General features: G+C 50.9%; 1 protein-coding gene across 1 annotated transcript in view; it reads right to left on the reverse strand.

Annotated features, from left to right (window-relative positions):
- HYDIN (HYDIN axonemal central pair apparatus protein) overlaps positions 1-15,096 on the reverse strand; it is a 2,950,008-nt gene that overhangs the window by 34,350 nt on the left and 2,900,562 nt on the right. The window contains exon 84 of the mRNA XM_086945295.1: positions 9,045-9,275. Coding sequence (XP_086801421.1) covers positions 9,045-9,275 — 231 coding nt within the window. The remainder of the gene's footprint in view (positions 1-9,044; positions 9,276-15,096) is intronic.

The following is a 15,096-nucleotide window of genomic DNA, read 5'->3' on the forward strand; positions in this document are numbered from 1 at the left end:
GCCTGGAATTACACATCTGTGTACCCATGATGTGGACACAGGGGACAGTCCGCCTGTAAAAACCAAGTCTTACCGGCTGTCCGATAAAGTCAAGAACAGCATCCAGGGTGAGGTGGCCAAAATGCTGGAGCTGGGGGTGATCGAACCTTCCAGCAGCCCTTGGGCTAGTCCGGTTGTGTTGGTGCCGAAAGCGGCCCCACCGAGCACCACACCAGAACTTCGGTTCTGTGTGGACTATCGAGGATTGAACTCTGTTACCAAGACAGACGCTCACCCGATCCCATGGGCAGATGAGCTGATTGACCGGCTGGGAGCAGCCCGGTACCTCAGCACCATTGACTTAACATCAGGGTACTGGCAGATTGCCATGGCCGATGGAGCAAAGGAGAAAACAGTGTTCTCCACCCCCGAGGGCCACTTTCAATTTAGAGTGATGCCCTTTGGGCTCAAGAATGCTCCAGCCACCTTCCAGCGGTTGGTGAACCAGGTGCTGTCTGGCCTGGAGTCCTTCTCAGCGGCGTACCTGGAAGATATAGCTGTCTTCAGTAGCACCTGGGAGGACCATTTGCAGCATCTCCAGGAGGTGCTGCAAGCTTTGCAACGCGCTGGCCTGACCATCAAGGCTAGCAAGTGCCAGATTGGACAGGGATCTGTTGTCTTCCTGGGATACCTGGTGGGCGGGGGTAAGGTGCAACCCCTCCAGGCCAAAATTGAGACCATCTTGGCCTGGGAGCCCCCCAAAACCCAGACTGAAGTCCGAGCTTTCCTCGGCCTCACTGGCTATTACCGCCGGTTCGTCAAGGGATATGGTACCATCGTAGACCCCTTGACTGAGTTGACGTCCAAGAAGCAGCCACGAAAAGTGATCTGGACTGCTGCTTGCCAAGAGGCATTCGAAACACTGAAGCACGCGATGTGCACCGCTCCGGTGCTTGCAACACCTGACTTTTCAAAAGAATTTATCGTGCAGACAGACGCCTCTGAGCATGGCATAGGCGCTGTGCTTTCGCAACTCAACACGATGGCCAAGACCAACCTGTGGCCTTCATCTCCAGAAGACTCCTCCCTCGGGAACGGCGATGGAGTACCATCGAGCGAGAAGCCTTCGCTGTGGTCTGGGCCTTGAAGAAGTTGAGGCCATACCTGTTTGGCTCTCACTTCCTAATTCAAACCGACCACCGACCCCTTCGCTGGCTCATGCAGATGGGGGGCGAAAACCCCAAGTTGCTAAGGTGGTCCATTTCCCTACAGGGGATGGACTTTCGGGTGGAACATCGACCCGGAGTTGACCACGTCAATGCTGACGGTCTCTCCCGGTTTTTCCGCCTTAGTGACGAGAACTCCCTAGAGGTTGGGTAGCTCTCCCCACTTTCAGCTGGGGGGGACGCATGTTAACCTGTCAGCCTTAGAGTGGTCTTTCCCTATTTTTTTCGTTTTTGCCTCATTTTTCCCACCTTCTTTTTGGGCACCTTCCCATTGCTAATCAATGCTAAGGGGCAGGTGCTCTCTTCCCCCAACATGGCTGCCACTGACCCCTGCTACCGCAGCGTGGTCTTGTTAGACGCACTCTAGTAGCCAGGAGCTGGCTGGAACCCTTAAACATTGTAGCAATACCAGCCTGCCTGCCTGCCCATAGCTAGAGTGAGGAAGCTCCTGGAACCTTCCAGAATAGGCGAGTGGTCACCAACTGCCCACTGTCAATTGCCACTATAAAAGAAAAGAGAGGGAAACGTTCTAGTCTGTTGGGACATCACTGACCTGGGGGACCCTACGCAGGAGACTTAGGCGGTAGGGCCTAGTCAGGAACCTATACCACTGGGGGTGACAGGGTTTAGGCGCTGCCCACCAAGCTGTGTGAGGAACACTGAACTAGCCCACTGATCTGGCCTGGCGGGAGGGGAACCCAGGGACCATCTGAAGTGACCTGCTGAGGAAAGCCTTCAACTCAACCCCCCCCTCTCAAGAACCAATAATCCACTTCAACCAAAGGGCGCCAGAAACAACAAGCGCCAAGAAGAAGCTCACCTGCGCTAACAAGGACTCCTGGGGATCAACCAGGTATTGGGCCTTGACTTCTCGGTGCCCCGTGCCTCGACCTAAGCCCCCCCAGTGCTTTCTTGCTTTGCCTGCACTCCCCTGATGGCCGCGTAGCGCTATGCCCATGAAGCGCTACTGTAGAGACTGCTATATAGCCTGCCTACCCAGCGCTCCCCTACTGTGCCCTTGAGAGCGCCAAGCACTGTGTACCTCTAAGCGCTACCTCAGAACTGCGAGGCCTCTAAGCGCTGTCAAATTGCCCCCAAGGCACCATCAACGTCGAGCCCCTCCCTGACTGACATCGCGCTGTGTCCTAGAAGCGCTACTGTCCCTCAGGTGCTGTGCTGCCCTGTGCCCCGGTGCCGTGTCTCCTGAGCGCTGCGTTCCCTGAGGCGCTACAATCGACGACCTGCCCCGTAGTGCGCTAGGCCTGAAGCACTATCCAGCGAGAGTACTCACCGCCGCGGCCCCGCTCCTCTTGTCCTGTGTGGGCCCAAAGGATTGCGGCCGCCTCGACCTGCTGCGGCCCCTGGTGCTGTCCTGGCGGCCCTCGGAGCCAGGAGAGGGCCGCCGCATCGTGGAGTAGGCCTCACTAGGCCCAGTGAGGTGCCCGCACTCGCACCACGTGACGGGGGCGCCCGGCTGCGTCACAGGCCGGCCCCCCGCCCTTGCTAGCTGTGATTGGCCATTCCGGCCACACCTCTCTAGCCGGCCACGCTGCAAATTGCGGCTGGTGCGTTCACTTTGCTCCCTCTCGCCTCAGCGGTCCCGGGGCCTAGGAAGCGTCTGGAGGCCGGGACTTTTGCCGAACACCGCACCGGAGGGCTCAGACAAGAGCACGAGCCTTCCCCTTCACTGGAAGCCTACGCAAGGGCTCCGAGCGGGCCGAAGATCCAAAGGTAACCCCAGGGGGAGGAGGGCGGCAGCCGGCGTGAACGCGGGGCCTCCCGGGAGACAGAAGGAGGCCCCGAGATTGCACCTCCCCCCGGGAGAACTAGGATTGGACCCCGTTGGCCCCAATTGTGGCCACGATCCCCTCTGAACTGGGCCAGGATAGGAATTAGGCCCTATTGAATGGCCATAGAGACCCCCTTCTCATCAGGAAGGCCATGAGAGAGATGTAGATTGTTATAGTGACCACAGGGAAATGTTTTATATGCCTGATGCCTATCTAATGGACTGATTTATTTTGCCTGATGAAATAGTTATGAGTTCCTGCTGAAATGTTGGACCTCACCTACTGAAAGGGCTATTTCTAATTCATGAATTGCTTTATTCCAGCCCTGTGTAATGTGCTACATCTGCTTTTGGACTGCTTATCTTTGCAGCTAGGAAATGTTTTACCCCCAGTTAATGACTTGCTGATTCCTGCAGCGAAGGAATGTTTACTGCTAAGTAATGCAATGCTATTCGAATGTCTCTATTAGGAATTCCTTGCAGGTGCTGACTAGGAGCAAGGCTGAAGCCAGGCCTACCGTTATTTACTATTTAATATTTATTTATCTATGTATTTATGGCTAAGTAATGAAAGATATGCGTTTTAAGGAAAGGTAATGAGTTCTTACTACTGTGATTTTTGACTGCCCTGATCTTGATCTTAGATAAAACTTATTTATTTGAATCAAACCTACTGGTGTGGTCTCAGTCTCTGCGTGCACTTATTGTCTCAGTGGATGTGTGTGCTGTGCAGTCACTTAACACCTAAGCTTCGGGTGCCTACCCGCTCGAGCCAGGCTACCCCCGGGGAACTGGTGAACCCAGTTCCTACAATGATGATGCGCGTTCTCTTCGGTGGCGAATAGATCTAACCAAGGCTCTCCCCACTGCAGAAAGAGACTGTGCACCACGTCCGAGTTCAGACGCCATTCTTGATCCATCAAGCACTGGCAGCTGAGTTGAACCACCCTGGCATTCAGAGAACCTGAGAGGTGTTGAACCACCAGGATAATGCCCTGATGTTCCAGCCATGCGCAGAGTCTCCTGACAAAGGGTCCAGGACCCCACCCCGCCCTGCTTGTTGCAATACCACATGGCGTGGTGTTGTCCATTAACACCTGCACCACACTTCCCCGGACAGAGGGAAGAAATGCCTTCAGTGCCAGTCGTATCGCCCAAAGCTCCAAAAGATTGATGTGGAGCCAGGACTCCGGCGGAGACCAGAGGCCTCTGATCTCTGCCTCTCCCAAGTGGCTTCCCCATCCCAGGAGGGACATATCCATCACCACTGTGTGCTCCAGTTGGGGAAGGGAGAGGGATCTGCCATTGCCCCAATCGCAATTCGTGAGCCACCACTGCAAGTGTCGTGCAGTGCCCTCCAAGATCTCGACGTGATTGGACAGGTTGCCCTGATGCTGTGCACACTGGAACTCAGCTCCCACTGCAGAGCCCACATATGCCACCTGGCATGTTGCACGAGCAGGATGTAGGAGGCCATCAGGCCCAGGAGCCGGAGGGTCATCCTGACTGAAAGCCTGGATAGAGGCTGAAAGATCGGAATCATAGCCTGAATATCCCGGACTCGCTGCTCGGTAGGATATACCCGAAATCGCGTCGAATCCAGAACCGCTCCGATAAAGGGGAGTGTCTGTGAGGGACTCAGGTGCGACTTCGGCACATTGATGGAGAACCCCAGCAGGAGGTCGGCTGTAGTCTAAAGGTTGGTGATGCCTGCCTGGGGAGAGCCCGCCTTCAACAACCAGTCATCGAGGTAGGGGAAGACTGACAACCCTGACCTTCGCAGATAAGCTGCGACCACCGCCATCACTTTCGTGAACACCCGTGGGGCACAGGTAAGGCCGAAGGGGAGCACGGCAAACTGAAAATGCTCCTGGCCTACCGTGAACTGCAGGTAACGCTGGTGGGCCGGCTGGACGGGGATGTAAAAATATGCGTCCTGCAAGTCCAACGCTACCATCCAGTCTCTAGGGTCGAGGGCAGCCAAGACCCGAGCCAGAGTCAACATCTTGAACTTCTCCTTCCGGAGGAAGCAATTGACGTCTCTGATGTCCAAGATGGGCCGCAAGCCGCCTTTGTCCTTCTTGGGGACCAGAAAGTAGTGGGAATAACAACCATGTCCTACTTTCGGCCCAGGAATGCGCTCGATGGCCCCCTTGGCCAAGAGGTCCATAACTTTCCTGCTGGAGAAGCGCAAAGTGATCCCCCAACATGCGATGGAACCAAGGTGGCATGGTAGTAGACTCGAAGGGGAGGGAGTAGCCCCTCCTGATGAGTTGCAGCACCCACTTGTCGGACGTGACAGATCACCAATGGAGAAGGTGATGACGAATCCTGTCACCCACCGGCGTGGGGTGCGACCTGATGCTCAGACTAGGAAGGCTTCGAGGTTGACCTCACAGGGGCGGAGGTGGACTGACCCTCACGCCGGCCCCCGGAGCCACCTCGGCGGCCTCCAAGCCCACGGGCACGCTGAGTTTTGTTCTGTGCAGGCTTTTGATTGAACGAATGGGCAGGGGCGCCTCTGCCATGGCCACGAAAGGAATGAAAAGTAGATGTGGACGGGCGCCTGGTGGAAAGGCCCAAGGACTTGGCTGTAGCTTGAGAGTCCTTAAAACGCTCCAGGGCAGTGTCGGCCTTATCACCAAACAGGCGAGTGCCGTCAAAGGGCATGTCCATGAGCGATCTCTTGGCATCCAGGGAGAATCCGGTGGACCTCAACCAGACGTGACGCCGAAGCGCCACAGTTGTGGAAATTGCCCTACTGAGGGAGTCCGTGGTATCCAAGCCACAACGAATGGTGAACCTAGCTGTGTCCTTACCCTCAGCCACAGTCTGAGACAGCACAGTCTGGACCTCCTCCGGGCACTGAGGCAACACCTCGGCAATGGTATACCACACCGCATGGGAATAGCTGCCCAAAAGGCACGCGGTGTTCACCGACCACAGCCTTAAGCTGGCCGAAGAGAACAACCGCTTGCCAAACTGCTCCAACTTTATAGAGTCCTTATTCAGCGGAGCTGTGGGAAAAGCACTCTGGAACGTCAAAGCCTGAATGACTAGACTCTCAGGTGTGGGATGGGTGGTCAGAAAGGCAGGGTCACCCTGCGCCAGGCGATGACGCCTGGCGACGTTCTTATCTACAGGCACCCCAGTGGCTGGCCCCAACCAAGTGCCCAACAAGACTTCTGTGAGGGCATCATTAAAGGGCAGCAGTGGCTCCGAGAAAGTGGATGCCGACTGGAGAACCTCAGTGAGGAGATTAGTCTTAAGGGTCACCGTGAGGAGATCGAGGTTAAGGACCTCAGCTGCTCTATGGAGCACCACCGTATATGAGGCACTTTCTTCCATAGTAGGCGGGGGAGAGGAAAACCCCAGATCAGAGGAGACGTCAAAGCCGCCGGCCTTCTCCAAGTCGTCCACCCAGTCCTGCTCAGAATCACACTGACGAGCAAGAGGGTCCATAGACCCCGCCCAAACGTCCTCCACCGCCGGCGCAGTTGGCACAGGCCGTGGTGGCAGGGACCCGGGAAGGAAGAAACCACGCCGACCGGGGCTGAGGCGCTGGCGCCATGTCCCAATTACAATCCCAGGTGAGGACAAAACCGTCCGGGAACCGGGGCAGAGGCGGAACCTGCGGTATCCACTGCGGCGCCGCTGGTGGAGCCGAGGGCAGCGCCAGGGCCGGCAGCATGGGACCTCTTGGCGTCGTGGCTGGAGCCAGCAGCGCAGGATCCTGCGGTGCCGGGGCTGGAGCAGCTGGCGGCGCCTGTGCTGGATCCGCTGGAGAAGTCGACAGACCAGCAGGATCCTGACACAGGATCGCGGGACCCAAAGGTGCACTGGCGGGAGCCCGAGGCCTAAACAGGCGGTCCATGACAGCAAGAATTTCTTGCATCTGTGCGGGAGTTGCCGACGGACGCAGGTAAGGCGCGTAGGCCACGGGACTCCCAGGCTCCGAAGGAGCCGCAGTGGCGGATCCCCTGTCCCCCTTGTTCGCATCAGAGGACCGACGGGGGGACGTCGGAGAGCAAAAACGCTTCTTCGACTTCTTTTTGTATCGTCTCTTACCCAAATCTGAGGGTGGATCCCGAGGAGCGGTGATGACGACTCCGCGAGCGGTCACGGAACGACCCCTGGACCTCGATCAGCACGGGGACGAGTGCCAAACTTCAAGCAACTTCCGGCGCCGCTCCCTCAAGGCCTTCTTGGCCACAGCCCTACAGTCCAGACAGGACCGGGAGTCATGGTTGCGCTCCAGGCAGTAGAGACAGACGTCGTGATGGTCCACAACCAACATATTGCGATGGCAGACTCCGCAGGACTCAAAACCAGGCATCCCTACTCGCACCAGAGAAGTCTCAAACAGATAGTCAAAAAATTACTGAGGTACGTGCTCTAACTGGATCTGCGCTTACTGGCGCGGAAAAAGAAAGAACTGATATCAGCGCGCATGGGTGGCGCCTAAGTAGTCTCAGGGACGTCATCTCAGTGCATACGTCGCCAGCGACGGACGTGGAGCCGCAGGAAGCACCTACTGACGCACAGGGGTACTGCTAGCAAAACCTTCCAGATCCAGTCTGACGCCTGGGGATATTCTAAGGTAAGGAATCTATCACCAACGTGTCTCTTTCAGATAGAGGTTACAATGGGTAGAAAAGTGGACCAGCATGGGGGGGTTTTATGAACTGGAAGTAAAGGTCACATTGTCGGAATACATTGTCACTTTCAGCAAGCGCAGGCCCTAAAGTGAAACCGGTCCATGCTACAAAGAAAAGTGGGAGGGGTGCAAACATGGAGCACAGGCTGCGAATTAGTAACTTGATCCACGAAGAGGGGGAAATGCAGCTGCCAGCCTGAGCAAAATGCAGAAGGAGTGAACATTTGAAGAAGAGGTGGGACATGCACCCACCTTTGGCCATTTTGCTTGCCTTCATTATTGAAAGACACATGCAAAGGCCAATCAGATGTGTGGGAGGAGTCCGACCCACACAGAGATGTTTTGAGCCCTCAGAAGAAACCTCCCATTGAGCAGCGCATGCACGATGCGCTAAGCTTGACCTAAAAAGCAGTCCACCACCCGGCCCAGTGCACGTTGAGTCATAGAGTTGCTACTTCTCCACAGCCCACATTGCTGGGCGTGGTGTGGAGGTCTCTGGGAACAGTGCACAAGCTGCTTGGCCTTTAGTAGCTCAAAATGATTTTCACTGATCAGAAGTAGTTCTCTCTACAGAAAAGGTTGGTGACCCCTGCTATATAACTTTAAACACACAAGCATGCACACATGTGCTCATAAAACAGGATAAATAATTAACCTAGTGAGAAAAAACGTATAATAACCCTGGACATCTCCAATGCTTTTTTCATCTTAAATATAGCACCAGTGTTTACCCACTTTCTTGTTCAAATAGGGTTGCATATTTTTATGGGCTATAAGAAAAGTCCTGGCTTGTTTGCAGTAAAATAGCAAGGATCTCATAGAGGGCTCTCAAGGTGCTATCTTATATTAATGATTTTTAAATCACAAACAATGATATGATTTTTTTTATTTTAAAGAGAATGCAGAGCCTGCTGCTTCTTATAATTGAAATAATTGTATAATTTATGTATTCATCGGTACCACAGTTATTCTAGTATGTTCTAAATAAACAACAGTAAACATTTAAACTGAAACTAAGTTGGGAAATCCAAGATAATATTCCAGACAGCTTCAGAACAGGTGCAAATTCAGTCCTCCCACAATTTTGGATGGGAGCTCTTTGAGACACATATTTGATGTAACCCTCACATATATCAGGAACAAATTTATAGGGAGAACTTGTACATTTAAACCAATAACAGTTTTTGAGGAAACATGCTGAGAACTCATCGGGACCCATATATTCAACTGTTAAAAAACAAACAAACTGGATGGTGTTATCACAGGCCACAGTAAGTTGCTAAAATTACCCATTGTCTGCAATGGTGGTATGGATTCTCTTTCTTGGTTAGAGGAAAAAACCTGAAGTGAGTTCAAGCCTAAAGATTTTGGAGTGTTTTTTCTCCATCCCTACCTCAGACTGGGCTGGAACTGTAAAATGTGGTGGTAAGTTGATTTCGGGTACTTTGCATTCAGTCGTAAATGTCACTGGTACAGCCAACGGGTTCTCCACCTTCACCGTTGCCGACGTGCTTTGCCGGGCTGATGTTCTCATTTCAATGCTACTGATTATGCCCGGAGGCGTGGCCTTGAATGTGATGAGGTAGAAGACATATTCCTGAGTTGATTCATTCCGGAAGATTATCTGGAATGAAAGTTAATAATATCAGTCACGATAAGCATATCAATAGCGTCAGGACATATCTCCCCCTAAACCTGGATTTAGGTTTAGGTTTGAGCAGTTTCAATGTAGGGAATGAAAGACTTTCGTCATTTAAGTGCAATCTCAGTAATATGTACATGGAAATCATCAAATAACGCATCTTGGCATTAAAACAATATAAATACAGAAAGAAATACTTATTCTGAGAAAAAGTCAAGCTAAACGTCTGAGGATCGTACATCACAGAACACCCAGGAGGCAGCGGTAAAGAATGTCCTATTGTTTCATTAGATACAACTCGTTGGCATTTGCGGAACACCCACTACCCACACCTGGACAGAAGCCTATATCAGCAATCTACCCATCTCGAATGAACCTTATTTGACAGGAAATAAAAAGGAGGAGAGGCATATTGTGATAAAGAGCTGTCATAACGTCAGTGATAAGCACAAGAATTTCATTAGTAAAGCCTCTAAAGGTAAAAACTATTCCTCAATCTCCTTTAAGCACCCAGGCACATAGTTGAAAAACACTGACATGAATACAATAACAATATCTAGAATGGGCCGATGGGCTTGGAAAAAAAAGATATCCATTAAAATGCCCTCAGCACCACTCTACTCCATTAACATTAGTTAGATCGTCAGAGTCTCCATAAGAATACTTATGCAAAGAATCATACATGGCAGCCTTAAATACATTTCAATGTGCATATGTTTAGGATCAAGAAAGTGTATGTTGCTTAGGTTCTAATGGCAATGTATCGTCCCATTGCCTCTGGGCACAGGGTTGCTTGCAATCTCATATCAGAAAGAAAGAAGGTGGGCAATCTTTAGTGACAATCTTCTCTTTGACTTTTCCACGAAATATCCTAGATTACAACTACTTGTTTGTGGACTGGAGGGACTTTATGCATTGAACATAAAAAACGAATCGCCGGGTGCGTGGCTTGGCAGCGACCAAGATGGCCACATAATTTCGCGGTGCTCCTGAGGCCCAATTGAAGACCCCAAAATCCGCCATGTATCCTGGTACTGTGCCAAATCGGACGACAGCACCCGCTGGCCCCAGTGCCCCGGTGCAGATCGGTGGTTGTTCTGGCCTGATCCGACTCCGGAAAGTCGAGTACAGGAGATCGGCGGAAACGGGCCTTGTGAGGCCTAGGACTCTGGAGGCTACCAGTGAAGCGCCAACCTCGAGTGGCCAGTAGGCTGGCGGCGGAGCTCCCTTAAGCGGCTGCGCGGAGCGCTAAGCAGCGGAGAGATCTAAGTGCGGCGGGGGGGCCTGGCGCTAATGGAGTAGACGTTTCTCCTGCCCCCCCCGGGACGGTCACCAGCGACGAATACCGGGCTGACTGCCACGTCAAGACACGGGCCGGACCCCGAATGGTGCGTGAGGTCTGGGCTGGCCGGAGCTGTGACGATAGCGAGACAGCGTGCCCTGCAGTCGGGAGACCTGTGATTCCTGGACGGTAACGGAGGCTGGGAGGCCGATGCGGTGAAACTGTGGACGGGACACTGACCCCGGCTCACTGTGGAGGGGTGCACGATACCTGGCGGACAACCCTGACGTCGCACAGACGCCTAACACGCTTGTGAATAGCCCGCCTGGGGAGGACCAACCCGAGACTTTCCCAACCACAGTGACGTAAATAATTAATTTACTCTCTTAATTTCTATGCAGGTAAGTACTTAATCAATAATAACTCAATCGGAATGAAAAAAGACAGAGTCCGTGGTGTTAGAGTTTCTAAGGGTTTTATTCCTTTAAAAGGAATGGTCTTGACCAGGATATCATGTTCTGACCACCACAGGGGTGTCAGAAGGGATAGAGCAAACTTTATTGATATTACATAGCTTATATACTTGATTCACATCATAAGGAATAATGCAAGAGGCGTAACAGCTGAGAGAAGACAAGATAACAGTATACACGTGGTACTAATACGTAATCAAGAGGCGTGAACTAGAGGTGTGTACTAGAAACGTCACTATAGGTGACGCAAGTGGGTGGCACCAAGGGGTGGTGCTAACAGAATTGTTGCAATGTCAGCAGAAATCGGAAGCTTGGATGCGCGCGCAGCTGCATGACGTGTGATTGACGGGGTGCAGGGGACTTGACATTTACACTGACGGAAAGAGACAGAAGTCTGGCATGTCAGATCAACTTGTACTTTTATCATATCTGATATCTGATGTTTAGGAACCATACTATCTGGGCGGAAAGGTCTCTAGGGCAGAAGCTATTCTATGCTAACTGTGGATGCGTGTATGAGCGCCTAAGTGTCTACATGAGAAGCGTGGGGGCACGGGGCCTTCCATGGAAGCATGGTAACAGAGGCTATGAATTACTTGCATTGAGACAGGTCGGCCCTTTGGCTCTGCAGCTGGAGGGGATGTTTACTGGAGCTAGTAGGCAGGAATGCATTCTCGAAGAGCGGAACAGATAACTTCGAAGGTTATAGTCAGTCTTGGCAGAAAGCAGGCTGAGCTGAGCGCGAGAGGCCGCGCTGAAAAGTAAGTCAGAGTTCACGGGTACAGAGGTAGCCTGGGCAGAGACTTGTCAGAGTCAGGAGCCAGGAAAGAGGCTCGATGGCAGAAATTCAGGGCCTACTCGGCCAGAGCAGGAAAACACATAAAGTGTACTACAAAAAGACGGTGGCATTGCATACTTAGGAACGGACTATATAATCCATTCAGGGTGGATCTGAAAGAGGACAAGTTAACGTTGGACGCAAATGTATTTGCGTCTTTATAGCTGGCACAGGAGGGAAGTTACATGCACTTTAAGCTGGTACATGGAGTCGGTGGGGTACGCGCTAGGGAACATAACATGACCAAAAATTTATATTTCCTCATTCCCTCCTTGTTCCCTACGGACCCTTCATGATATATCGATCCTCATAAATCGATCAGATTGTTCTTGTAACATCATTTGTTCTTCTTTCTTTCGTTTACGTTTTGAGAGAAAACTGGAATGTTCAATACATGACGTGGCACACAGTCCACAACACGCTGGCCCACACTGCAGGCACAGGCAGCAACTGAATACTAGGACTAGGCCAATGCCTAGGAAGGATAGGATCTTCCATCCCCAAGCTGTTAACGTTGTCCAGAACCAACCGGACCAAGTCCAGGTGCCTGGATTCTGATGTATCTGATTTGCAATTTTATGGAGACGGGTGATAGCTTGATATACAGATGGTGCGTTTTGTGGTATGAAAACACAGCAACTTGACCCGATGACCTTACAGGCTCCACCTCTGTCTGCCAAGATGACGTCAATAACAAGACGATTCTGAAGGACAACAACCCGCATGGCGGACTGCTCTTCCGTTAAGTTACCTAAGGCGGAGGCAGTTTCATTTACTACTGCTTCAAGTGTTCTAGTTAATCTGCGTATTAATTTACTATTCTGAACAGGTCCTAAGAAGAAAAAGAATCCTTTATTAAAGTCGGTGTACTGTTCCCATGCCGTTTCTGTGTAGTCGACAAGTGGAATATCTCTTCTGGGTCTATTCTTTACTAGATTGGTATTTCTATGGTAATCAGGTGGAGCTAGGAAAACAGGTGGCAGAAGGAATGCAATGTAACAGGTACCATCCCAATCTGGAGGTAGACGTATGTATGCGGTATGGCCACAAACAAAGTAAGAATGACTAGTAGCTTTAAAGGACGATTTTCCATGATCACTGAATTCGACCACAGTAGTGCATTTACTATGACCTAAGTGTACTGAACCTTTCTTCTTGATACATAATTCACCAGTGACTGGCAATACTGACATAATGGGTAGAACTGATGCAGCTTCGGATTCAACAGTGAGAATCATAAGGCTAATAGTGTAATTACCTAATCCATATACTTCATTTTCTAGATCAGTTCCTATTCTAGTGGGGAGTCCCTCCTTATCTGGATAACAGACATCTAGCAGGACTAAGTTCAAGTTTCCCCAAACCCAGCCCCCATCGAAAACAGCAATATCAGGATCTAAGGAATTAATTATCTTAAACCATGCTCCGCAGGAGCCATTGTGAGTGAATGGGTACGGAAAGAGGGGCAGAGCTCCCTTGTAATTCTGGTAGGGAGGGAGTCGGCCACATATCCAGCAATTTGTAGCATTGTTAGTTTGATGAGAATGATGTAGCATACTAATGAATGTATTGTTGCGCAGCGCAAGTCTGTAGGAAAGCTCGTGCGGAGGTAACTCACTAAAAGTGTGTTCAGCAGATACATTGTAAGCAGATTGTTCACGTCTGAAAATAGGGTAATAGATAGGCAAAACGATGCTGACAACAATAATTAAAATACTCAGAATAAACATGATTAATAGTGTCACTATACAGTGACTACGAAGTGATTTACAGTATGTACGTTTCTTTTCTTCTCTCTCTCTCTCTCTATCTCGATCTAGGGGATACATGTCAGAAACTATTTAACCGATTCACCTAGGGGAGGACTTAAACAATTAAACTGTCTGACTTGCTAGATCGTAATTTCATGCGATAACTTTCTTGAGGAGTTTTTTCTCGTTCAGATTCGGTAAAGTCTTTTTGTTCGACACAGTCTTTGGTGGGGGTGGACGAGTCTCGATCAGGTTTCAGTCCAGAGAATTTTTTTATATGACTCGTGTGAACCCACCCCTTTCTTCCTTCGATTTTCACGGCCGTCCTTGTTGTGAGAAGAACGGTCTTCGGGGACTTCCAGCGGGGCTCCAGCGGACTCTTTCTGTCGAAGTTGCGAACGAGCACAACGTCACCAGGACGGACGTCGTGTGGCTTTACATCAGTGTTGTCAGGGAAGGCTGCGGCAACCTGTGAACGACATGATTGGAGTGCAGACATCAAGGAGGCAAGGTAATCTGTCAACATATTACAATCAACATCAGTAATCTTTTTCGGAATAGGCGTCCCCCACATATTCGGTGGTCTGCCAAAGACCACCTCGTACGGGGATAGCCCTGATCTCGAATGGGCGACCATTCTCATGTAGAATAGTGCCACTGGCAGGGCGACTATCCAGTCGACCCCTTTTTCCTGACATATTTTGGCAAGGCGGATCTTTAGTGTCTGGTTATGCCTCTCTACAAGGCCTGCGGCTTCGGGATGTCGGACACAATGGAACTTCCACTGGTATCCTAGTAATAAGGAAACTTCTTTCATTAAGGCAGATGAGAATGGCTGACCGTTATCTGAGTACACGACACGAGGCAAGCCGTATCGTGGGAAGAATTCACGAACCAGTTGCTTGGCAGTGGTCGGAGCAGTGTAATCTGGGACTGGGTATGCTTCGGTCCAGCGGGACAGAGCACAGACAACTACGAGAACATATTTAAATCCTCGACAACGGTCCATCTGGATATAATCCATCTGGAGGACTTCAAAAGGGTGATCGGGAGGGTGAAATCCACCTTGCTCTACGGGGACGCTTTTACCTGGATTGAACTGACAACAGATCATGCAAGTACGCACTTTCTGTTTTGCGGCTGCTCGTAAGTGTTTATTATTCCAGAGATTTTGTAGACTGTCTAACATTGCTTTCTCTCCTAGGTGTGCTGGGCTATGTGCTGTATTTATCATGACTTGAACCATAGAGTCAGGGAGAAACCATGTAGATTTTCCCTTCGTCATCCAACCTTGATCTGTCTGGATCCCTCCTAGTTCAATCCATTTCTTTATTTCTTCTGGAGTAGCGTGTGTCTGAATGTCGATAACATCTAGTGCAGGATCCCTGACGGTCATGCAATTTGTCGGTCCTATTGTCTTTGTCGTATCAGTTGTCTGAGTGTGAGTCAGTGCTGTATG

The sequence above is a fragment of the Lissotriton vulgaris genome, chromosome 12 (assembly GCF_964263255.1).
Source record: "Lissotriton vulgaris chromosome 12, aLisVul1.2, whole genome shotgun sequence".
In the NCBI taxonomy this organism is placed as follows: domain Eukaryota; kingdom Metazoa; phylum Chordata; class Amphibia; order Caudata; family Salamandridae; genus Lissotriton; species Lissotriton vulgaris.